This window comes from Pogona vitticeps, chromosome 3 (genome assembly GCF_051106095.1).
Source record: "Pogona vitticeps strain Pit_001003342236 chromosome 3, PviZW2.1, whole genome shotgun sequence".
In the NCBI taxonomy this organism is placed as follows: Eukaryota; Metazoa; Chordata; class Lepidosauria; order Squamata; family Agamidae; genus Pogona; species Pogona vitticeps.
The window spans coordinates 49,016,585-49,041,535 of NC_135785.1; the positions used below are offsets into that span (position 1 = coordinate 49,016,585).

General features: G+C 42.8%; 1 protein-coding gene and 1 pseudogene across 4 annotated transcripts in view; both read left to right on the plus strand.

Moving 5' to 3' along the window:
• Positions 1-24,951, plus strand: part of GIGYF2 (GRB10 interacting GYF protein 2) — a 138,016-nt gene that overhangs the window by 17,207 nt on the left and 95,858 nt on the right. For all 4 annotated transcript variants that reach the window (XM_020787358.3, XM_020787360.3, XM_020787359.3 and 1 more), the window contains exon 2: positions 17,068-17,124. In XM_020787358.3, coding sequence (XP_020643017.3) covers positions 17,084-17,124 — 41 coding nt within the window. In that variant the 5' untranslated portion in view covers positions 17,068-17,083. The remainder of the gene's footprint in view (positions 1-17,067; positions 17,125-24,951) is intronic.
• LOC140706149 (U1 spliceosomal RNA) lies at positions 14,139-14,293 on the plus strand (annotated as a pseudogene).

A 24,951-nucleotide genomic window follows, 5' to 3' on the forward strand; every position in this document is an offset into this window, starting at 1 on the left:
ACACCTGTGAACAGGGAAGGACGGAAAATTGACTCCCTCGGGGAAAAAGTTTTATTCTCTTGCCGCACTAATGATTAGAATTTCGGACTACCAGGCTGCAATGGGTGCCTACCAGAAGCACCTGTGGGACAAGATTCTCCCCCCACTTCAAGCCATGCCAGACCCATCAAAGATTGTGGCTCTCAATATTTACACAGAGGCTAACACCCTTGCAAAACAGCAAAGGACAGCAGCAAAACATACCGCTGATACTGCTTCCAAAGCCATGCTAACCTCTGTTGCAGTTAGATGACATGCCTGGCTCAAGGTGGCTAATATCCTGGATGATACCAAGGCTAAGATTGAAGACCTCCCTTTTGACGCTGCAGGGCTGTTTAATTCCAAGACTGACGATGTAATGGAAAACATCCATAAGAAGAGGAAGACTTCTAAGTCGTACATACCGTACCAACCGTATAAATACCAGAAACCCTCTAACAAGAAGCCCTTCTACCAACCAGCACTTCCATACCAGCCCTTTTGATACAACAAGCAGCAACAGCAGGAATGGGTTTACCAGACGCAAAACAAAACAAAACAAAACAAAAAACACCCTGCAATTCAAGCAACAATCCTACTCTGGCTCCAAACAGCCTTTTCGTAAACAGCAACGTTGGGGTAAGCAATTCACCTTTTTACTCACATAGCTCCACAAGACTTTTCCCGTTCCTCCCAGAGTGGTGGAGGATTACTACCGACAAGTGGGTTTGGCCATCATCGAAAGGGGCTACTTGATTGAGTTCTCCCGAATTCCTCCGCCAAACTTTGTTAAGGCCACCCCTTTAAGGGTCGTGGTGGCGCTGTGGGCTAAACCGCAGAAGCCTGTGCTGCAGGGTCAGAAGACCAAGCAGTCGTAAGATTGAATCCACGCGACGGAATGAGCGCCCGTTGCTTGTCCCAGCTCCCGCCAACCTAGCGGTTCGAAAGCATGCAAATGTGAGTAGATAAATAGGTACCATCTCGGTGGGAAGGTAAACAGCGTTCCGTGTCTAAATCAGACTGGCCATGTAACCACGGAAAGATTGTCTTCGGACAAAACACTGGCTCTATGGCTTGAAGAGAGGGATGAGCGCCGCCCCCTAGAGTCGGACACGACTGGACAAAAATTGTCAAGGGGAACCTTTACCTTTACCTTTACCCCTTTTTCATTCCTTCTACAGGAGGAAATCTCATCTCCATAAAGGGGCCATAGTTAAAGTCCCATCCTTTGACTTGAGCGGAGGCTTTTTCTCTCGCTATTTTGCGGTCCCTAAGAAGGATGGTGGTATTAGACCCATCATGGACCTTAGAGACCTTAATGAATACATACACTATAAGAAATTCCGTATGCTAACACTTGACTCCATGCTCCCTCTTCTATCCCAGGGGAGCTGGTTTGTCACCGTCAACCTCAAGGACGCTTACTTTCATATATCAATCTATCCGTCTCACCGCCAATTCCTCAAGTCCCACAACCTACCAGTTTGCTGCCCTCCCCTTCGGGCTCTCTACAGCCCCCAGGACATTCACAAAGTATATGGCCCCCATGGTCGCCTACCTCCGTACCAAGGGAGTAAAACTCTTCCCCTATATTGATGACTGGCTTCTCTTTGCTAAATCCTATCATGACGCCCTTCTGGCCACGAAAATCACGTTCGACACCTTAAACAAGTTAGGCTTGGAAATAAATCGAGAAAAATCCCATCTGGAACCGTCACAGCTTGTCAACTACATAGGGGCTCAGCTAAATGCTACACAAGCAAGGGCATTTCTGCCACCTCAAAGAATCTTAAAGATCCAAAAAGCGTTATGATGATTCATGCCCTTTGGGTCAGTAACGTCTCTCGATACTCAGCATGTGCTCGGTCTGATGGCCTCCACAATGCCAGTCGTTCCCGATGCCAGACTGAAACTCCGAACTTTGCAAGCCTGGTTTCTCTCCCAATTCAACCCCTCAATAGACAGTCCACTAAAAAAGCTGACGGTACCACCAAATGTGGCAGACCACCTCACCTGGTGGACATCTGCTCACAATCTATTAGTGAGAAGATCGTTCCAACCTCCTTACCTGTTCCATAGAAGTAACAGCAGATGCCAGCCCTTTGGGATGGGGGGGCACATTGCCAGGAACTTCAGATTCACGCCCTGTGGACAAAGACAGAAAGAATGCTCCACATAAACCAGCTAGAAATGCTAGCTATCATGAAGGCCTTTCAAGCCGTTCTCCCATGTATGGGGGGGAGAGCGGTACAGCTTGTGACCGACAATACTACGGCCATGCATTATATAAACTGACAAGGGGGAACTCGATCCCTGCCTCTCCTTCGCTTAATCATGAAGTTTTGGGAATGGTGCCGCAGCCACCAGATCTTTCCTCAAGCAATCCATATTTCCTCAGAGGCCAACTACTTGGCGGACCGCCTCAGCAGGCTCCCCACCAGGATGCACAAACGGTCCCTCAACGACACAGTCTTTCGAGACATCTATCTCATGTGGGGCCAACCATCGATAGACCTTTTTGCATCCTGTCTCAACACCAAATGCCTCAAGTATTGCTCAAGAGTGGGCGTAGACAGGAAGTCGCTCGGAGATTCATTAATGATTCCGTGGTCTGGAGAACTCTTTTACATTTTCCCTGTGATACCTCAATTGCTCAGGACGATAACCAGAATCATTCAGTACTGAACAGATGCGATTCTCATTGCCCCGTGGTGGCCGCGACAGCCTTAGTTCGCCCACCTCAAAGAAATAACAGAGGAGATGTTTCACCTACCTTAGATACCATTGGTCCTCTTCCAGAACAACGGAGCCGTTCTCCATCTGGATGTCTGGTCACTGCCCCTCGCGGCTTAGAGGATAACCCCAAATTCCATGCAGTCCTAGATCAGGCTCAGAAACCGTCTACATCTTGCCTATACCAGAACAAATTGACTTCCTTCATAAAGCTTATCTAAAGGACTTACCTCAATCCCTACATCCCTCACAACCATACTTACCTTCATTCTGCATCTCTTTAATCTTGGACTGGAACACTCCACTATTAAAGTATATATATCTCCGCCATAGTGGCTCACCAACCTCCTGGATCCCGCTCCGTTAAGCTTTTTTCTCACCCCACTGTCAAAAAATTTCTTAAAGGTCTGCAGAACATCAGGCCACCATCTCAACATATTGTACCTCAGTGGTCACTCCAACTCATCCTTGAAGCTCTTACAAAACCGCCATTTGAGCCTATGGCAACCTGTAGTGACAAATTGCTGTCTTTCAAGACCGCCTTTCTTGTGGCGATAACTTCGGCAAGAAGACGTAGCGAGTTATCTGCTCTCAGATCTGACCCTCCATATCTCCAAATGCACCCTGATAAGGTCACTCTGTACCCTGATGTATCTTTTCTACTCAAGGTGGTGTCAGACTTCCACTTAAATCAACCCATCATACTTCCAACGTTGTTTCCATCCCCATCCACACCAATTGAGCATAAGCTTTACTTTTACTTTATTTAGATTTATACCCCGCCCCCTAGACAAAGTCTACTCAGCATGGCTTACAAAAATGATAAAATACAATAGAATAATATAGTTATTAAAACGTAATGCTAACTAGTGGATATATACATTATCAAGATGGGAAATTAAAGAAACGAAACAGTTAATTGACTGGAAGGAAGGCCACGCACTGGACGTCCGAAGGGCTCTCTCCTTCTACCTTGATAGGACTAAGCATTCCAGACGTTCCTTTTGTCTATTCCAGTGCTACCACGGACCCCACAAGGGTGCACTTGCTTCTCCACAGACTATATCTAGGTGGATAGTACAGACAATACAGTTGGCATACCAACTTGCAGGCAAGGTGATACTGGACTATTTGAAAGCGCAGTCTACCTGAGCAGTCTCTACATCGACTGCTCTTCACAGAGGCATACAGATACAGAACATCTGTAAAGTGGCTACCTGGTCCAATCCGTCGAAGCACTACTGCCTCGACGTCAGAGCCAAGCATGATGCTGCTTTTGGAAGGGTGATACTGTCATTCTTGCTACCGTGACAGCCCTCCATCTGGTGAGTAAGCTTGCTATTCACCCATTTGTGTGCATTCACAGAGGCCACTACAAAGAAAGTTAGGTTACCTACCTGTAACCATGGTTCTTCTAGTGGACCTCTGTGAATTCACACATCTCTCCCTTCCTCCCCTCTGTCTGCCACGTTCACTTACTGTTGATACCGATTCTTGGTACTGGCAGACAGGGAACTGAAAGGAAGGTTGAGGAGGCAGAGCTGACACCTTGGGAGGGGGGGAACTAAATTGTTTCTTTTTTCTTAAGCTCTAGAATGTTCTGAATGTCCTGCGCAGGCACAGAACAAACCCATTTGTGTGCATTCACAGAGGTCCACTAGAAGAACCATGGTTACAGGTAGGTAACCTAACTTTTTTGATAGTCGTGTTAACTCCCAGAGCAGATTTGGGTCAGGATTATGACACAAGGGTGGGAGCTTTTATCTATTTCTCTCTCATTGCTCTTCTGATAAAAATGTGTTCTCTATCCTGCTTTTGGGGAAACTTACAAGCATCTGTCAGGGTGGGTAAAAATCAGTTATTTTTTAACATTGTCAAAAAATCAGATTTTTAAAAATTTAAATCATGAAGTGAATTAATTTAATTCAAATCAGACCCACCTGTAAGTCCAAAAGAAATAAAGATTCTGGGGGATGATTCCCCCCCCACATCTTTCAAGACCATGCTTCCACAATTTGGCTCGTGTTAAACTGAAAAGAGTATGGGAGGTCTTATTTCACATTTATTTTGCCCTAACGTGATCTAAAAGAAGTTTTAATTGGCTTAGGAAGTAAAATGCTTAAATGGAAGCCTGATATAGCTGCATTTTGTGTGAAATTATTTGATTAATGCCAACTGCTCAGAGCTCCACAGACAATGATGTGGTATGATTTCTGGTTATTCACCTAGTTTAATTTTAGTATTATAAAATGTAGGTTTTTTAAAAAGTAATTACTTGGGATCATGCAGTTGCCAAGAAGTGAAAGTTCAGTCAGATATTGTGAAGTATTTGAAAGCAACAATGTATTTATACAAATTACTTTTGCCATCAACAGAAATTATGCTTACTATAATTATAAACATAAAACAGTAACATTGCCAAAGGTAAAATCAGGGATAATGCTAGACACTGATCTTTGCCAGTTGCCACTAACTGCTTGTTACCTGGTTTCTCCTTAAAGACATCTGTTATAAGAGATGGCTAGTAGAATAAATGTTAGTCTTTCTAGTTTTAGCTTGTAAAGTTCTGTTCATTTTGATCCCATGTTGGTAATTTTGGCCTTTGCTGAAATTGGCACAATTTTTTGTGTCAGAAGCACCACAGTGCAATTAACAAATGTACCAGTTAATTTTACCCAGTAATGGGCAACATCAAGCATTTGGAACCGCTAACATCAAGTGTTTCATGATATGTGCTGAGGGACACAGAGTACAGTAGAACCCCCATCCACTCAATCAGCTTTTGCAGATTCACTTATCTGCTGCTGAAAATATTTACCAGAACAGGCTGCTAGAGGGAGACAGAGATAATGCTATGTACAGCATTTGCTAGTTCTGCATTTTTTGCATGGGCATCGGGTGGGGGCTTAGAACCAATACCCTGCAGATACTGTGGTCCTACTGTACACTGACATAAGTATAAAGTTGACTATTTTTTCTGCATTTGCAAAGGGCTGTGACACTGTAAAAACTCAATTTTCTTAGGTTCATTTTAATTCTGAGGGGTATGATGGTGAAAGGTAATGAATAATGAAATTAGAAATGGATAATAGCTGACAAAATAATATGTAGTCATTTGTAAATATTGTTTGTTTAGTTTTTGGTACACTTTACAAAATTTCTGGTTGTTGATATTTTCCTGAGATAATTCTTGAAATAACTGTTCCTAAACATCATCTTTTCAATAATATAAGCAGGCCTTAGATTCCTTTGAGGCTGTGCAAAATGCATTATGTTTTTTCTTCCAAGGAATTTTGACTTTCCTTTTCAATAGGAATATGAATTGTGACCTGGTTTTGCTCTCATGTGCTGAAGAAAGTGGAAGGGTTTTCCCCCTCCTTGTAGTGGGAGGATAAGATTTTGTAATTATTGTATTCTGTATCTGACTTTTGTAAAAGTGACGGAGAGTGCTTGTAGCGCTATGGGGCGGTATATAAGTCCAATAAATAAATAAATAAATAAAATTTTCCACATTGTCTACCATCCAGTCGTACTATAAAGCATATATTTGCTTTATCATAATGTTTTAGAATATTTATGCCTTGTTATGTGCCATTAAGTTGCATCTGACTTATAGTGACCCTAATAGAGTTTTCACGTTATATATGATGTTTTAGAACTGGTAAAAGCACTTCTAAACATAGCACCAGCCTCCAGTATATTTCCATGACTGAGTGGGAATTTGAACACAGATCTCTTGAGTCCCTCTCCATCTCTGTATCCACTACACCACTAACAAGGCATTAACCATTTTTATTAATCCCTTCAAAAGATGCTAGAATTTATTTCTAGGTACATAGCATTGTGATCATTTGGTACTGGATAGATGGTTTGCTCTTTTGTATGTAGTTGCATTTCAGGAACTATTGCAGGGCTCCCAATTTGGCATTTCTTTCTTTTTTCAGGGGTATTTGTGATTTCTGATAGCACTGAGTAGAAGATTAGGTAATGCTCATTGTTACTTGCTATCAAGTCACCTCTAATTTATGGTGACCTTATGAAGGAGTGATTTCCAAAATATCTTGTCCTCAACAGGCCTGCTCAGATATTCTAAACCCAAGGTTGTGGCTTCCTTGATGGAATTAATATTTCTCATATATAGCCCTCCTCTTTTCCTGCTGCCTTCAACTCTTTCCAGCATTATTGTCTTTTCCAGTGACTCTTGCTTTCTTATGGCGTGCTCAGAGTATGACAACCTCAATTTTGTCATGTTTGCCTCCTGAGAAAGTTGATGCAGGACCCACTTGTTTTTCTTTCTGCCAGTCCAGGGTAAGCTTCAGAGCTCTCCACATCATATTTCAGAGGAATCAAATTTCTTCCAGTCAGTTTTCTTCGCTGTCCAACTTTCATACTCATATATTGTAACAGGGAACACAAGACTGTGGATGATCTTGGCCTTGGTCTCCAGTGACACTTGACCTTTTCTAATTCCTTCATTTTTGCCCTTTCTATTTATTTATTTATTTATTTATTTGATTTATACCCCGCCTATCTGGTCCAAACGGACCACTCTAGGTGGCTAGTCTCCATCTCTTCTGATTTCTTGGTTATACTCTCAATTTGGATTGATGATTGAACTGAGGTATACAAAATCTTTAAGAATTTCAGTTGCTTAATTGTCAAGCTTTAAAGTTACCTAGTTCTTCAGTAGTTGTGCTTTTGCCTTCTTAATGCGTCAGCTGCTTTGTCACTTTCTTCCTTCATTTTCATCAGAAGTTGTTTCAATTCATTGCTTCTTTCTCCCAGTAAGGTGGTGTTGTCTGCATATCTTAAATTACTGATGTTTCTTCAACCAATTTTCACTCCTTCTTAATCTAGTCCAGCTTTCCGTATATTTTCTGTGTATAAATTAAACAGATAGGGAGATAAAATACACCCCTGTCTGACAATTTTACCTCTAGGAAACTATCTTGTTTCTCTGCATTCTGACCTCACAGTAGTTTCGTGTCCACAATACAGGTCGCACATCAGGACATTCAGGTGCCGAGGCACACCCATTTCTTTCAGAACAACCCAGAATTCCTCATGATCCAGACATTAATCGGATTATTAAAATAATTAAACTATGTTTTTAAAAGTTTTTTTTTATCAGAACATAGCTGGGAAACTTATCAGAATTCTAGATGTATTACATAAACAAAACTTGAGCAAACCGAATTCCAAAATTATTCATTAGAGAAATCAAGGTTAAGAAAAAGTATTTTCTTCCCATTTTCAATACTTTACATGGAGAAGTTGTTCCTATGAAAGTGAAATTATCACTTTTGGCAGGGAATGGTGTGTTTTCCAGGGTATTTCCCACAAAACATGTATTCATCAAGGCAATAAAACCTATCCTTTAGATTGGGTTGGGGATCCTGTAGCCTTTCAGATACAGTGGTGCCTCGCATAACGATGTTAATTGGTTCCGGAAAAAAAAGTTATGTGAAAACATCGTTATGTGAAGCACCATTTCCCATAGGAATGCATTGAAAACCGGTTAATCCGTTCCAATTGGAAGGGATTATCCGGTTTTCTCCCTCCCCCCGCGGCTTGGATCTGACCCACGGCGGCTACCTCAGCCATGGCTGGACTCCCTAGAGTCCAGCCATGGCTGGGGTAGCCGCCGCGGCTCGGATCCAAGCTGCGGGGGGAGGGTGGTGGGATTGGAATGCAGCCGCCGCTTGAAGCCTCCCCGTGTCGCTTTCCCCAGCCGTTCTCAGACTTCCAGGCGTCCGAGAACGGCTGGGGTAGGCGGCGCGGGGAGGCTACCGGCATCGGGGACAGGGTGGGGGGGGATCGGGAAGGCTGGAAGCCTACCCGCGCCGCTTACCCAGGCCGTTTTCGGACTTCTGGAAGTCCGAGAACGGCCTGGGTAAGCGGCGCGGGTAGGCTTCAAGCCTTCCCGATCCCCCCCCGTCCCCGCCGCTTAAAGCCTCCTTGCACTGCCTACCCCGGCCGTTCTCGGACACCTAGGTGTCCGAGAACGGCCTGGGTAGGCGGCGCGGGGAGGCTACCGGCATCGGAGACAGGGTGGGGGGGGATCGGGAAGGCTGGAAGCCTACCCGCGCCACTTACCCAGGCCGTTTTCGGACTTCTGGAAGTCCGAGAACGGCCTGGGTAAGCGGCGCGGGTAGGCTTCCAGCCTTCCCGATCCCCCCCTGTCCCCAATGCTTGAAGCCTCCCCACACTGCTTTCCCCAGCTGTTCTCGAACTTCCAGAAGTCTGAGAACGGCCGGGGGAGGCGGCGCGGGGAGGCTGCCGGCGGCGGGGACAGGGTGGGGGGTTGTCCGGAAGGCTTCCAGGCAAAGGCCTGGAAGCCTTCGACACCCCCGTACCCTTCCCCTGTTGCCGCTGAGAGCCTTCCGAGCTCTCAAAGGGCTTTCTCCAATATCGGAGGGGGCCCTTTGAGAGCTCGGAAGGGAATTGTCAGCAGGGGACGGTGGCTTCGGGGTCCTTCCGAGGCCGCAGCCCACTGCCGACATTTTCCCCCAGCTGAGCGGTGGGGCTTCAAAGCTCCTGCCGCTCAGCTGGGGGAAAATGGTGCCTATGGGGGAAAATCACAAAGCGATCTTTCCCCATAGGCAAGATCGTAGTGCGATCGGAAAAACGATGGCAAAAAAGCCATCGCTATGCGATTTCTTCGTTAAATGGGGCGCTCGTTATACGAGGCACCACTGTACTGAAATTTCTGTCATACCTAGCCATTAGCCAGGCTGCCTAAGTTAATGGGGAATCCAGCTTAACAACATTTGCTCTGTTTTGCTTTCAGTTGTAGACCATTTGTTTTTTCTACAGCTGCTTGATTTCCCACCTAGCAGAATTGTTGTAACTTATCACCCTGAACACCCCAGTCTCTATTGATTTTTGGAAGCTAAGCAAAGTTAGGCCAGTTTAAATTTTTAGATGGGTGATCACAATGAGAAATGGGATTCCAGGTTTCTGGAAATTTTGATGCCATGGAAAAATTTTCAGTTTTTTAAATTTTGTTTTTTTAACTGAATTTTTCTGAAAAATTGGAAAAATTAGAAACACTATATAACTTGATTTGGTATAAGATTTTCATGATTGGTATATTAAAAGTACAGGTATTCAAACAATGATTGCAAATTGAATTCGCTTTTGCTTTATTTTGCTTTTATTTTATCATATAGCATTTTGTTTGCTTATGTCTTGAACCATAAGGAGTAACTGGGCTGTGAGGAATATCTTTGGTTTTGCCAGTTCATGAAGAGCAGGTAGAAAACACTTAAGAAGATAAGAAACTATTTATATTAATGCAAGCAGACAAGGGAAATGTTTCTTTTCTTCTCCTCCACGGTGTTAAGCAGATATAGAGCATTCATTTGCATAAAAAGAATTTGGGGTGCAAAAAACTATGTGTGTGTGAATTAATGAATGAAAGTTCAATGGATATATAAGAAAATTTAGAGAGCAACATTTTCTGAGCTGTGGATATCAGTTGTAGGTCTATGTCTTCCACCATAGTCATTGCGGCTTTTCAAAAGGTGAAGGTTTACTCGGATTTCAAGAAGTTTCTGTACTCTTATCATGTATCAATTCATTTCTTCATTTGGTATGCAGTGGTGCTCAGCTTGATGACGATAATCTATTCCAGCAAAATTGTTGTAGAGTGAAATCGTTGTCAAGCGAAAAAAAAAACACCACCCAAATGAAATGCATTGAAAACCAGTCAATGCGTTCCAATGGGGGAAATACCTCCATGCGGCGGCCATTTTGCGGTCCCTGACTTGAGAAGAATCCATCCTGAATACAGCGGGGAGCCATTTTGCGACCCGCCAATCAGCTGTTTTGAATCATCGTTAAGCGAAAAATAAGTTCCCGAAACAGGGAACCAATCGTCATAAAGCGAAAAAAAACCCCTTTGAATCATCGTTTTGTGATCGCTATAGCGATCGCAAAAAACTCATTGTACAGCGGATTCGTCATCAAGCGGGGTAACCATCTAGCGGGCACCACTGTGTTTCCACACATCAGGTAGTTTCTTTGATATGCTGCAGAAGATAGAAGAATCTGAAGTATACAGGAACGGAGTGAAAGTGTGTTGTGGAAAGGCAGGAAGAAAATGTTTGGCAGAATCCCAGACTCCAAGTCCCTGAATATATTGTGTATTCTACTGCATTGAAAGTATATTTCCAACAGGTCCTAAGTGTGCTGCTTATTGTGTGATATGCAGTCAAATGCAGCAGCAATGCTGCTATCATCACTTACATTTCTCCCTTTAAATCTTGAATCCATCAGATTCGCAATTCCGTGATTTGGATTACAACAACATTATTTCCATTTCTTTAACTTCACTTTCCTCTGTACCTGTAAATAGATACACATTTCAATTTTTTGGAACAGTTGTTTTTATCTTGACTTTGTGGCAAAGAGTTTTTGACAGATGTGCAATGATTCAAAGGTGGTTGTTGTTTAGTTGTTTAGTAGTGTCCGACTCTTCGTGACTGTGAGGGTTCGTTATTAGCCGCCAACTTTTGTTCAAATAAAACAGGAGTCGTTTTCATACCAAAATCCAAATTGGAGTTTATTTCTTTAGTCAACGGCAAAACGTCTTTTAATGGATCATTTTGCAACTTTTTTTGCAATGCCAACAGGCCTCACAAGGGCAACCAAAGTTCTGAGTCAAAAAGGTTCAGGGACTTAACTTCCCAGGGTCCTGGAACAAATGGGTTATAACTGGGGTATTCTTGGCAAAGATACTGGAGTGGCTTGCCAATTCCTGCTCCAGGTGGATCGCGTTTAGTCAGAACTCTCCATTATGACCTGTCCATCTTGGTCCCTGTACAGCATAGCCCATAGCTTCTCTGAATTACTCAAACCTCTTCACCATGACAAGGCAGCAATCTGTGAAGGGGGATTCAAGGATAGTAATATCTGAAGAAACCGGCTTCTGAATCTTCAGGGAATTCTGCAGCTGAACCCACAGACATGTTCAGCGAGTACTGTACAGTGTTCCTTACATTAATGGGAACTTGAAGATCCTGAATTATTACTGTTTCTTGAATAGCTTCTTTTGTATTTTAGTAAACTGTCAAAAGACATTATCATTCCATCCAATTGTTTGCTACAGAGCTTTCGTGTCAGTATTTTATTTTGTGCTATTTCTTCTTGCGTCTTGAAGATTGCAGCTACAATGTGAGTACTGTAGCTGTTACATGTTTTTTTTAGCTTCTTTTGCTTGTCTGTAGATCTTTGAAGGGTATCCAGTTTTATGATATTGTTAAGAAACAAGTTTGTTCCATGACGTGCACATTCTATTGCAGTAATATGTGAATACTTAATCCCTTACGATTTTCCATGCTGTTTTCATATTACTGTCAGTATTTATATTGCCAATTAGCAAAGCACATACTTTACTACTTCCAGTTTTCTATAGAGTTTAATATATATTTTAAAGTGGTAACACTTTGCAGTTTCTGTTCTCTCCTGTTTGAGTGCTTCTGTAAAAAACACAAAAACAAACAAAAGCCCTGGTTGAGATGTTGATAGCACATAATTTGTGATTCCTTCATTCTTCGTATTTGTCCATCCACCTGTAAGTTCCGCAGAAGACATGCTTTGTGGATTTTTCCTTGCATAAATTCCATTTTAAATTCATATTCTTACTCTAAAAGAGCTTTGTTCAAATAATGTACAGTGGTGCCTCGTTTAACTAAACACTAAGCTATTTGCTATTTGCAACAAGGATCAGAGTAGTAGGCTGTAGAGTTATGATTTCTGTAAAGGTTAAAACACAGCACTGATAAAACTACCGTATTTTTTGCTCCATAAGACGCACTGGACCTTAAGACGCACATAGTTTTTAGAGGAGGAAAACAGGGAAAATATATTCTGAACCAAATAGTGTAATAAAATATTTAATAAACTATAACAGAATAACATTTGAACCATGTAAAGTGAATAGCAGTCAACAGTGGCATTAAGAACCATTACTACTGTCATTAACAAATGGAGAGACTTAAAGCTTTGTGTACTCTATGTACCATAAATTTGTGTACCATAAATTTAATTCAAGTACATATAGACCATTATCAGCCAGTGATAAGACCTATACCACGCTACCTATATTTTACATTTCCTTTCATCCACCTCCTCCCCATGCTTATAGAAATGTCTTAATGACAGATGAGATTGTTGTGCAACTCTGCTCAGCTACAGCTCAAGCCTATATTAAGTTAGAAATGGTTTGTCTGATTTGGAACTGCATTGAGAGGTCCCTTTTAGTTCTGTGGAGGATAAATAGTGGAATTAAACTATTTAACAGCTGGTTTTCCTTATTTACTTTAGGTTATCCAAAAGAACAGCAACACAAAGCTTAACCCATTCACCAGCAGTAGCACATGCTCAAATTTTGGGTTTCTGACATAATTGAACATTTATAGCTTGCAAGGCACAACAGCCATGAACAATGTTCTTGACGAGCCAAAAAAAAACTGAATACAAACGATAGTAGCTGAAATCAGGAAGCAGGTACTGTAATCCAGTCAGGAGGCACAGTTAGTTTTCTTGCTGCAAAACCCTTTGGAAATACATTCTCTATTAGATGCCCAGAACTAGTTGAAAAGTTTGCAAGTCGAATCCAGATTTCTCATAAGAATGCATTGAAAATTAATTAATGCATTCTTATGGGAAAAAAAAGGTCAGAAACTTTAAAAAACTTAAAAGAAAGTCACTTACCAGGTACTGTAGACTGAGCCCAGCTCTTCACAGTGCCTTGGTAGATCCCAGAACAGTCAAAAAAGAGCCCCAAACAGCTAAAAGGCGCTGGTCTGAAACGCTTCCCAGGCAAGCAGGTTTCAACTCAAACGGAGCACCTTTTCACCCAAGCACGGTTTAACCCAAAACAAGCAGCTTTTAAAGAAAAACAAGCAGATTTTTAAGGCAAGCATGAATGTTTCTAGACAAGCAGGTTTCAACTCAAACGCAGCACCTTTTCACCCAAGCACGGTTTAACCCAAAACAAGCAGCTTTTAAACTAAATTTTACATTTTAAAATGACAATACCAGGCAGTCCCAGGTCTCTCTCCCAGCTCTCTAACTGCTTGTATTAGCAAGGAAGTAGACAAGCAGCCTCTTCACTAACTGAAAGTTTGAATTTCCCCGCTTTCCCTGCCTTCCCTGCATATTAGGTATGCTAATATCTGTTCACTGGACGATTGTGGGAGGAACATTCCAGCCCCTGATGGGGGTCCTGTGGGGCACCCCAAAACACTGAGTAGGTCTCTTGGCCTCTTTCAGGACTGGGGCTGTGCAGCCCTGCTCTGATCAGGAGGTGCAGCCGGGGTGTCACCATGCCTTTGGAAGATAGGGCACAGAAAGGGGAAGAATTTTCAGGGGCCATTCTAACTCATACCTGGCAGGGGAGATACCATTATTGTAAAAGTGGTTTTCCCAGGGTAAGGCTCATCTATTACTCTTTGGATGTGCTGACCCCTGTGATTTCCCCAAATGTGGGAAAATCAACTGCCTAAGTGAGGGGCTGTGTTTATGGTTTCCCCTGGTCTTTCTAGAATCACCCTTTCCCCTTTGGTCCTTGGCTGTTTTCACTGCCTGCTGCCATAGGCCTGTTGGCCTTGCTGGTTTTCCAGGTGGGCTGCAGGAAGCAGATCCTGGAAAGCTAGCAGTGCAGAATGGTGAGGTCCAAACAGCAAGCAGTCTCTGGTGCCAGTTCAGAGGCCTCCTAGCATGGCAGTGGGAGGCTTCTGGGTGGTGGTGGCTGAACCCTTTTTTTATTGTATTTACTCCATGAGACGCACATACTTTCTCCCCCTCTATTGGGGGGGGGAAGTGCGTCTTATGGAGCGAAAAATACGGTACTCCTTACCTATCTGTTACCTTGGCACAGAACGCACACGCTGCATATACAGTGGTGCCTCGCTTAACGACGATAATTCGTTCCAGCGAAATCACTGTAGAGCGAAAACATCGTAAAGCGAAAATAAAAACCTATTGAAATGCATTAAAACCCGGTTAATGCATTCCAGTGGGCTAAAAATTCACTGTCCAGTGAAGAGCCTCCATACGGCGGCCATTTTCGGTTCCTGTATAGCGAGGAATCTGTCCCTAAGCACAGCGGGGAGCCATTTTGAGCACCTGGTGGCCATTTTGAAAACCCAACGATCAGCTGTTTTGATCATCGTAATGCAAAGAATCAGTTCCCGAAGCAGGGAACCAATCTTCACAAAGCAGAAAAAACCATTTAAAACATCGTTTTGCGTTTGCAATTGCAAGTGCAAAAACATTGTTGTGAAGCGGATTCGTCGTAATGTGGGGTAATCATTAAGTGGGGCACGACTGTATAAAATTCATGGAGGGTCACGATTGATAATACTGCAAACCATTTAGACAAACTAATCCGGGAATACATTTCACTGAATTCAGTATGATTCCTTCTGATAGGCTCACACGAAATTGCAGTGGAGGTGTTTTGGCCTCTTATCTGTGGTGAACCCATGAAAGGAATGCCAAATGCTTCTTTATCACGAGTATGTAAGTGATCCTGTCTGCCCACATACTCACAGGGAAATGGACTGAGTTTATTGATGCCTACTCCTGTGTTACGTAAACTACATTTGTCTCAGTTAGATTTACTATTGAGTTAATAAGTACAGAATTGCAGATTTGTCTCATGGGAATAAATTTTGTTGAATTGAATGGTGTGCTTTCTGAAGTAAACAATACTGGCTCGCTTTCTAAATGTCTGAAGAAAGAAATGAGGAAAGTTTCTTTGGGTTTAAGTGGCCTCAAGGCATTATGGAAAGGTTTTCTCATTCCTTCGCAGTATGTCCATCTCTCTTTCTCCCCATCTCACCCCTGTGCCTTCTCTTTATTGCTCTGTGGTATCCACCTCCACTCTGTCCATGATCTCTTTCTCTGTTTGTTCAGTGACACATTGTTCATGTGTTAAGGCTGCATCCTCTGCTACCAAATCAATGTGGCAACCCCAGACCTACTGGAGTGTGCCACCCTTTAACTAAGCTGCCACCAACCATTCCCTATAAGGAGTCACACAGACCAGGAATGGATTTTAACAAATAAAAGAACAAGGTTTATTTAAATGACAAACAGGGTAAATAAAAAGATCAAGTAAATAAGATACTGTAACGTGGCATAACCCCAGTCACACACATATAACAGTTTGGTTCACACAGAACCCTTTAAAGTAAAGCACAGACCCTGAACCTATCAGTTCTGGCTACCTATAAAGAAACCTGAACCTATCAGGTAGGTACTAACTGACACACAGACTTCAACTCCTGCTTCTAAACTTCTCCACACAAGCTCCACATATATATACAGTACAGCTCCTCCTCCCTGATGTCCCGCCTTCCACTCCCCATAGGATGGAACTTTCCCTCCAAACCCATGACAGACAGGTAACATCAGTGCTGTATGTAACAACCCTTTTGTGCAGAGTTTTTTTTTATTAATTTGATTTTTATACTGCCCAACTGGCTACCAAGGCCACTCTGGGCAGTTTACACAAGTAAACTTCATTCATGTCAGTGAGATTCAAGTGCTTAGCTTCCTGAAGTACTAGCAAGAATCCTGGCAAAAGTTACAGAATAGTACAGCGTGTAAAGTCAAAATTTAATAAGTGGTAAGTTGAGTAACTCCCTACAAAAAGGCAACAGAACTAATTTTCTGAAAATACTTAGTTGGCAATTTTGGAACATAGTCTCTAAGCCTAATGGAAATTTAAAGTCTGACATTTAGTCATTAAGAGGTGTTTGATGGATAAAAATCAACCTTTGTTGATAGATTGCTCTTCTTGTATTATTTGATAATTGCTGTGCTTTGAGGGTGTTGATAATAGGCCAACCTCTCCCTAACCCATTCCCTGTATAACAGTGTAACTGCTTATTTCTTTCCCAGTGGCAAGAATGACATGCTGGATGCAGTAGGTACCCAACCTTTTAGGACTGCGTAACGGCTGGGGGGAGTGAGCTCCATGAGCGGGGGGCACCCCCGCGCTCATACAGTGGGCATGTTGTGCCTGTGGGGGGGGGCGTGTTGTGCTTGCACGCATGTGCATGAATGCAACGTGCCTCCGCCAGCATGTCACGCCTGCTGCGAGCATGACACGCCCCCCGCGTGAGCTTGGGGGGGGGGGGTCGAGATCCGTATCCGTGGCCCAGCTCCAGTAAGCTCATGGACTGGCATTGGGCCATGGGCCTGCAGTAGACGATGTCTGTGTTGAAGCTTCTGATTTTGTGTTTTCATTTGTTAAGATTAGATTGTTGATTCATGATCTTACTTTTTTTTCCCTTTCAGGTTAATACTTTAAACAATGGCAGCAGAAACTCAGACACTTAACTTTGGGCCTGAATGGTGAGTTTCCTATAACATGTGTGTCTATAAATAAGAATTTGGTATAGCTGACTATTTAAAAAACTTAAGTTGATATTTCACTTTTACGCCAAAAAAAGTTTAAAGGACCTAACAGTAGTAACCACAAATGATAGAAAATTTAATATTTAAAAAAATTATGAAGAATCATAACATTATTAAGTAGCAACCAAACGTAAATGCCAAAGATGAAATGAAAAGCTCATTAAGATCCACTGCCTCTGGTGGTGAGTGAAAAAGCATATATAAACTATTTGAGCAATGTTTTTATTACAGCTAGTTTACTGTAACTCTGGTTCAGTCTAAGAAAAAGGATCCTCTGCTCACTATGAGAGTGAGAAGCCTCCCATTCTGCGAGGATGTATCTGTTAGAATAAATATGAGCTATCTGATTCCCAACAATATCACCTCTATTCTCTGATATATGATGGAATATGATTGGCTGAGTTTTTAAAAAGATGGACATTATGTCTGTGGATTACTTTAGATTTTTTGCTGTTAGAGAAGTGTAGTTATATGTTAGAGATACATTGGCACAAATCTTGTTCACATAAATTTATTTGGCAGAAGCTGATGATCTCATCAGCTTGCACCATTAAAATTGTTTTAAATTAATTCAGTGCTTCCTATCCCGTTATTTTGGGTTTTAAGGCTCCCTAGGGCTCCCTTTTGCCCTGTGGAAGCCTTTGGGAGTCTTGGGACTTGGGGGTGGGTTTCATCACCAAAAATTGTTGCCAGGTTATTGGGATTGGGACTGCTAGTGATTTTTGGCAATTAAAGGCTCTCTGTACTTGCCAGAAGGCTTGCCTTTGAGAGCCTTTTGGCAGTTAAAGGCTCCCAAAGGCTTCCCCATGGCAAAATCGAGCTCTAGGGACCTCAAACTTAAAATGTGGGGAGAGAAAGCATTTAATTAATTTAAAATAAATTTTAGTATGTGAACTCATAATTTTACCTGTTTCTTCCACATAAAGTTGTGCTAGCAAGATTTTGGCCATTGTTTTTCTTCTTGTCTTTCACTTTTATATACTGTGAAATGTTTCAGTAGTAATAAATCACATGATGGAACAGGGGAAGAGAAATGTTGACAAGGCGCTAAGGAAGTAGGTGAAAGCCTAGGCTATTTCTTCCTTTTCCTGTGACAGCTACAGTGTGCAGCAGAATCTAGCTGCCCTGTCTTGCAATCGTATACAGTGGCCAGGATCTTGTTTAGTCTAATGGCTTGCACAATGACTGTAGCAGGAGTGATTTCAGATCTCTGGAACTTGCATGAGGAGGTAACTGGGACCTTCTTATGTAAGTGTAAGTCGCATCTTTGTAACAGAAAATTCCAGTAGTGCTTGTGCATATAGGAGGTCCTGAGTTACTGATCCTATGGGCTTATGCTCCACTAGTGTCAAAAAGCACTGCAGCCTCTTTAAGGAAGACATACTGCTCCCTGGAAAGAGTCTTGAGGCATGCCCTTCTTTTATTAAGATCCATTTACAGTGAAAGTGATCAGATGTACGAAAGGCAGAATGGACAATGGTCACCTTTACTGATCTAAATAAAGATTGCCTCATCTTAAAATACCTGGCTAGATAGCTCAATGGTTTAGGTATCTGGCTGTGGAACCAGAGGTTGGGAATTTGATTTCCCACTGTGCCTCCTGTGAGTAGAACCAGCCTGTATGGCCCTGGGCAAGCTGCATAGTCCCAGGATGCCCCCAGATGAAAGGAATGGTTATGTATTCTGTACCTGGAAAAGCCTGGAAAGGGTCACCATGAATCAGAATTGATTTGACAGCACATGATGATGATGTTAAAATAAAATTACTGTCAGTATTAAAAGATTGCCTTTGTGTAAATTATTTTAATCAGAAAATGATTCATGCTGTAAACCTTTAAAGAGTCTTATTTTTCACATAATACTTTTTTTAATGACAGATTTGCATACTTTGCAGCACATTATCCAAACGATAAATATTTTGTACTTCACCATTTTCTTGTGCTTTTCTGTTTTCTACGTTACTTATCAACATACAGATATGGTGCAGATGTATTTTGAACTATGGTTTCAAAATCAGGAATCAGCTTTAGGAAAACATACTCTTATCCTTTCCAAAATAAATTTCAACCTCCTGTCCTAGTATTGAACATAGTTTTGCTTTATGGATGCAACAGTGTAAACCACGCTAAATGCAAACCAGATAGGTTGACCAAAATCCTGTTAGTTAGGCCTAGAATTATGCATAATACAGACAGCATAACCTCTAGCAGTGAATTGCTACAAGGTAAGAAGTTGTGTGCTGAGTTGTGCACCTTGGCATGCAGCAAGTAATGTCTGTGCCGATTCCTTAATCTGTAGCAGTTTGCCACTGAAGTTATACATTTGCATTAGGGCAGCCTAAAGTAACAAAAGGGTTTTTGACCAATGATTTCATTCTTGGGTTTATTAAAGAACCATGGTTTGGGTTGGAAAGAAGTTCCCATTTCTGTATCCATTCACTAATACAGTGGACCCTCGACTTACAGACTTTTCGAGTTATAGACTTCTCTGGCTGCAAAATTTAGATTCGACTTGCAGCCAGAGAATCGACTTACAGACCAGAAAAAAACCAAAATGGAATAAAAATAGAATAAAAACCACTGGTTATGGGATTAATCGGTTTTCAGTGCATTGTAGGTCAATGGAGATTCGACTTACAGACTTTTCGACTTGCAGCCACCATTCCAATACAGATTAATTCCTTAAGTAGAGGGTCCACTGTACTGTATATTAATGTACTTCCTATCACTGGGAAACAAGGAGGGCACGGTTTGCCCTTCATGTTCTCTCTGGCATTAGCTACATTTAAGAAAGATAGAGCTGATATAAGGCAACATCTGTAAAGTTCTTGTTTTTTATTTTTACATAATGCACTTACTAGGTTTGAAGTCTGAAGACAGAAGAAGGCCCGATATTGGCCCTGTTCCTACCCCTCCCTACATTTGCTCTCTCTGGAAGTGAAGTCTTGTCTTTTCCTGTGCACAGTAAACGTGGCTGAGAGATAGCATAAGGGAGGAGACTTGAGAATCCCCTGTTCTTCTCATGCTAATCTTCAATGTGAAACTGCAAATTCAAGGATATAACTAAATATGGGAATGAACCACAGTTCAGCAGTTTGGCCCAGTTCGGTGCTGCGCCTGGACACTTCCCTCCCTAGCCTCTTCAGCGTGCTCACCCATTCCCTGGCCAAAGCGCACTTTCCTGCCTGAGGTTCTTGGCACATTTGTGTGAGCTTTGCTCTTCTGCCTTCTCCAGTGGCTGCCCACTCAGATAAGGATGCAGGGCAGGGAAGCCGTCTGCACTGCCTTTGAGTGGGTGGCCACCGGAGGAGGAGGACGAAGGCGCGCACTGTGATTGTTGATTAGGCAAGCACTGAGGAGGCAGGGAGGGAAGTATGCTTTGGTCAGGGAATACCGTATTTTTTGCACCATAAGACGCACTTTTTCCCCTCCAAAATGTGGGTGGGGAAGTCAGTGCGTCTAATGGTGTGAATGCAGCAATTTCGTCGCTGCTGGCCCCGTGGGGGGGAGCGTCACAAGGGTCCAGGTGAGCCTTCCAGGACCTTTGCGAGGCTCCCCGACCCCCCACGGGGCCAGAACCGGCGAAATCGCCAGCTTCCAGGTGGGGGGAATGTTGCAAGGGTCCTGGAAGCTCACTCAGATCCTTGCGACGCTCCTCCCACCCACGCATGGGCCAGCACTGGCAAAATCGCCAGGTTGAGAAGCTGGCGATTTTACCAGCCCCGGCTCTGTGGGGGCTGGGGGGAGGGTGGCAAGGGTCCAAGGGAGCCTCCCTTGGACCCTTGCCACCCTCCCCCCACCCCCCCACGGGGCCAGCCCTGGGGAAATCGCCAGGTTCTGGGAGTGTTTGGAAGCTTGATAAGCCTCCAAACACTCTCAGAAGCTGGCGATTTTAACCCCCCGGGCTCCGTGGGGGGTGGGGGGAGCGTGGCAAGGGTCCAAGGGAGCCTCCTTTGGACCCTTGCCACCCTCCCCCAACCCCCCCACGGGGCCAGGGGGGTAAAATCGCCAGCTTCTGGGAGTGTTTGGAGGCTTGGGGAGCCTCCAAACACTCCCAGAAGCTGGCGATTTTACCCCCCCTGGCCCCATGGGGGGGTGGGGGAGCGTGGCAAGGGTCCAAGGGAGCCTCCCAGGACCCTTGCCAGGCTCCCCCCACCCCCCCACGGGGACAGCGGGGGCAAAGTCGGGAGCTTTCAAGACCTTTTCTGAGCCTGGAAAGGCTCAGAAAAGGTACTGGAAGCTACCTATTTTGCCCGCTCTGTCGCCCGGGGGAGGCAGGGTCAGTCTCCAAAGGGTCCTAGGGTGTGTTCTAGGACCCTTTGGAGACTCACCCTGCCTCCCCCGGGGGCCAGAGGGGGCAAAATCGCCACCTTCTGGGGCTCTTTTGAGGCTTGGGAAGCCTCAGAAGAGCCCCAGAAGGTGGCGATTTTGCCCCCTCTGGCCCCCGAGGGAGGCAGGGCGAGTCTCCAAAGGGTCCTAGAACACACCCTAGGACTCTTTGGAGACTGACCCTGCCTCCCCTGGGGGCCAGATGGGATGAAATCGCCACCTTTGGGGGCTCTTCTGAGGCTTGGGAAACTTCAGAAGAGCCCCAGAAGGTGGCGATTTCACCCCCTCTGGCCCCCGAGGGATGCAGGGGGAGGCTCCAAAGGGTCCTGGAACACACCCTAGGACCCTAGGGTGTGTTCCATAAGATGGACCTCTCCATAAGGCTCACCAAATTTTAGGAGAAGAAAGCAGATAATTTTTTTCCTGTGTTCTTCTCCTAAAAATTTGGTGCGTCTTATGGAAAGGTGCGTCTTATGGAGCGAAAAATACGGTAGGTGAGTAAATAGAGGAGGTGGACGAGGAGAATGTGTGGCAATTTTGGAACATGTGTGTAAGTGCTGCGCTGAACTACCAAACACTGCTTCGTGCTCATCTCTAGATACAATGGCAACCTCACTCCCAAAAAGCTATTTGAAATGTGTAATTCTAGCTGAAGATCCTAGTAAATGTGCTCAGATTAAATCAGTATAAAATTATAAATTAACTTTTAATAGATTATGGAAAATAAACAGTATAGCCTGAAATGTTATGCATGCAACAGTGTAGTTTTTGCAATTTGCTGCCTCTCAGTTGAACAGCTGATTAAGTGACTGATCAGGTCGGTGCCCATTGTAAAATTAGAGAACAATGGGGTGTGTGACAGCTGGCAAACTGACACGCTGTTGTTTGTATGGTTACAGCTGTGCAATCAAATATTGCAGTAGGATTCTGTCCACCATATTTCAATAAAAATACATATTCTCTGTTTTAATTATAGGGGAAGATTGTGATTTGACTGGGTAATATAACTGGTCTGTTATTTAACTGATGATAACTATTTTGTTTTCAGAATGCCTATTAAACTTTTGCTGTTTGAATTACTTGCCTGAAACATTCTAAGATTCTTGTTTTGATGCTTTTCATACTTCCCATTACAGTGGTGCCTCGCATTACGATTGCCCCGTTTAACTATGAAACCGCATTACGATGAACTTTTTGAGATCGCTTTTGCAATCGCAAAACAATGTTTCCTATGGGGGAATTTCGCTTTGCGATGATCGGTTCCCTGCTTCGGGTTTTAATGCATTTCAATGGGTTTTTTCTTTTTGCATTACGACATTTTAATTCTACAGCGATTTTGCTGGAACGAATTAACGTCGTAATGCGAGGCACCACTGTATACTTATTTGGTCTGATTGGTAGTTCACATAGGTAAAGTTCAATCATATAGCAGCCACATGGTGGCAGCAAACTAATACAAGATAATTCTAGCTGGTTAGCTAAATGACTTTGGATTTTCCCTATTTAATAGCAGTAGAGATAGAATATCTGAACAAATGCATGGGAAAAGCTTTATCATTTTTATGTCTTGTGGTTATTGTAGTTTTTGAGCTTTCTCTGCCTACTACTTCAGCAGATAATTCTTAGTCTGATGTATCATAATAGCATTTGATCCAAATTCAGTTATGTTTTAAGTGGACCCATTAGAATCAGTAGGCAGCTGAGAAATGGCTAATTTAAAGTACGTACCATTGTTTAATGGATCTACTGTAATAATGACTGATTCTGGATCCAACCCATACTTCTTATGAAATCAGGTAGTCTGAGTGAATGCTGAATCTCAGCTGAGTTACATTTAAAAACATAAAAACATAGTGGCTGAAATCCTGTTGCTTAGTGTGGTGGGTTGTATTAGAGTTGGTCCACTGAATCTGTGGGGATTTAGTGAGCCAAATCCTCCATGAGTTCCATTGAGTCAAGTGGGTCTACTTTAGTTGTGATTTACTATGCTAAAGTAAGTTGCAACTAGTATAGGCTCATTTGAATTAATAGAATTTATGGAGGAGTCGACTCACCAAGTCCCCATTGATTCAATGGGCCTACTCTAGTGCAATCCACCACAATAGGCAACAGGATTTCAGCCAGTTTCATCTTAATTAGAATTGTAGAGCTGTGTATGTTAAACTACAATATATATCTCCATATAAAGAAACTACAGTCCTTAGCAGTCAGCTGCTATTGCTTGCAGACGATAGCTGAATCTGAGGTTCTTGTTCATAAGTGTGGTTCAGCATGTAGTCCTGAGCTGTCAGAATATAAAACATAGACGCCAGGAAGCAAATGCATCTACTGTATGTCTTCATTATCTTCTATTTCCCCTCTTACTGTGAGATGCTACACTCATATCCATTGTATTATGTGGTGATCATAGTAGTCTTAATCCAGAAATCATAGCAAATTATGACTAGAGCATCTTCAAAATGGAGGAAGGAAGCCATATTTGTGAACAGGGCTCAGAAGCCTGTAGTAGATTCCCATGTCACTGTTTAGAGGATTGTTTTTGTGGAATTGATTATACTGTAAGAATTAAAATAAAGGAGAAACATTAGATTCTGATTTGGGAAATACATTGGCTGAAATCCAGTTGCCTAGTATAAGCCAAATTGTAACTTTTGGTCTGTTCCTACCTGATAAGCAAACTGCCCTTGCTGTGATTCTTGGGGGAATAATTCCTGTAACTCGGTAATTCACATTGTGAGTTCAGATACAACTGTAGTATATTTGTGGGCCCTGGTTAGAATGAATCATGAATACAAGATTGCATGGGATACTTTTTATACATTTTGGGTTTGTTCAAGCTTCCATACTATTCTTTCTTCAAGAGCTAAGAAGCAGCAGGCAGGATGGAGACATGCTGCTTTAATGCTGCAATCCACTGTAGAGCAGGCTGTGAGGGTAAACAGCCTGGTAAAAGAAAGGAAGAGATAGCATTTCTGTTCACTGTGGAATGCTTCCTGCATGCTCAGCGAGTCTCTCTAACTTTCAAAAGATGTTGTTGAAACCTTTTAACTTTAACCTCTGACAATAAGAAACAGTGTTCATGGTTCTTTATTAAACAGAGCGTCCTCTGACAGACTCACCAGTATTGGTTAATTCTTTAGGGTCCAGGGTACAGTAGTCTCCCAATTCCAAAATAAAAGTACCAAGAAACTAAAGACAGTTATTTGACAACACGGATATGAATCTTGAATGAGCAAGGAATGGGAGATGCATATCTGAAACATCAAATTTTCCATTATACAGTATTACATTTTTCAATATCAAATGTTGTTTCTGTCTCATAGTTTTGCTTTTTTTAACTAAGATTTCAAAGAGCAACTGAAGTGCAAGCAAGGAGTTTCTGCTGCCAAACTAAAGCCCTTGTACTTTGAACAAATAATATCAAAAGAATATCTGA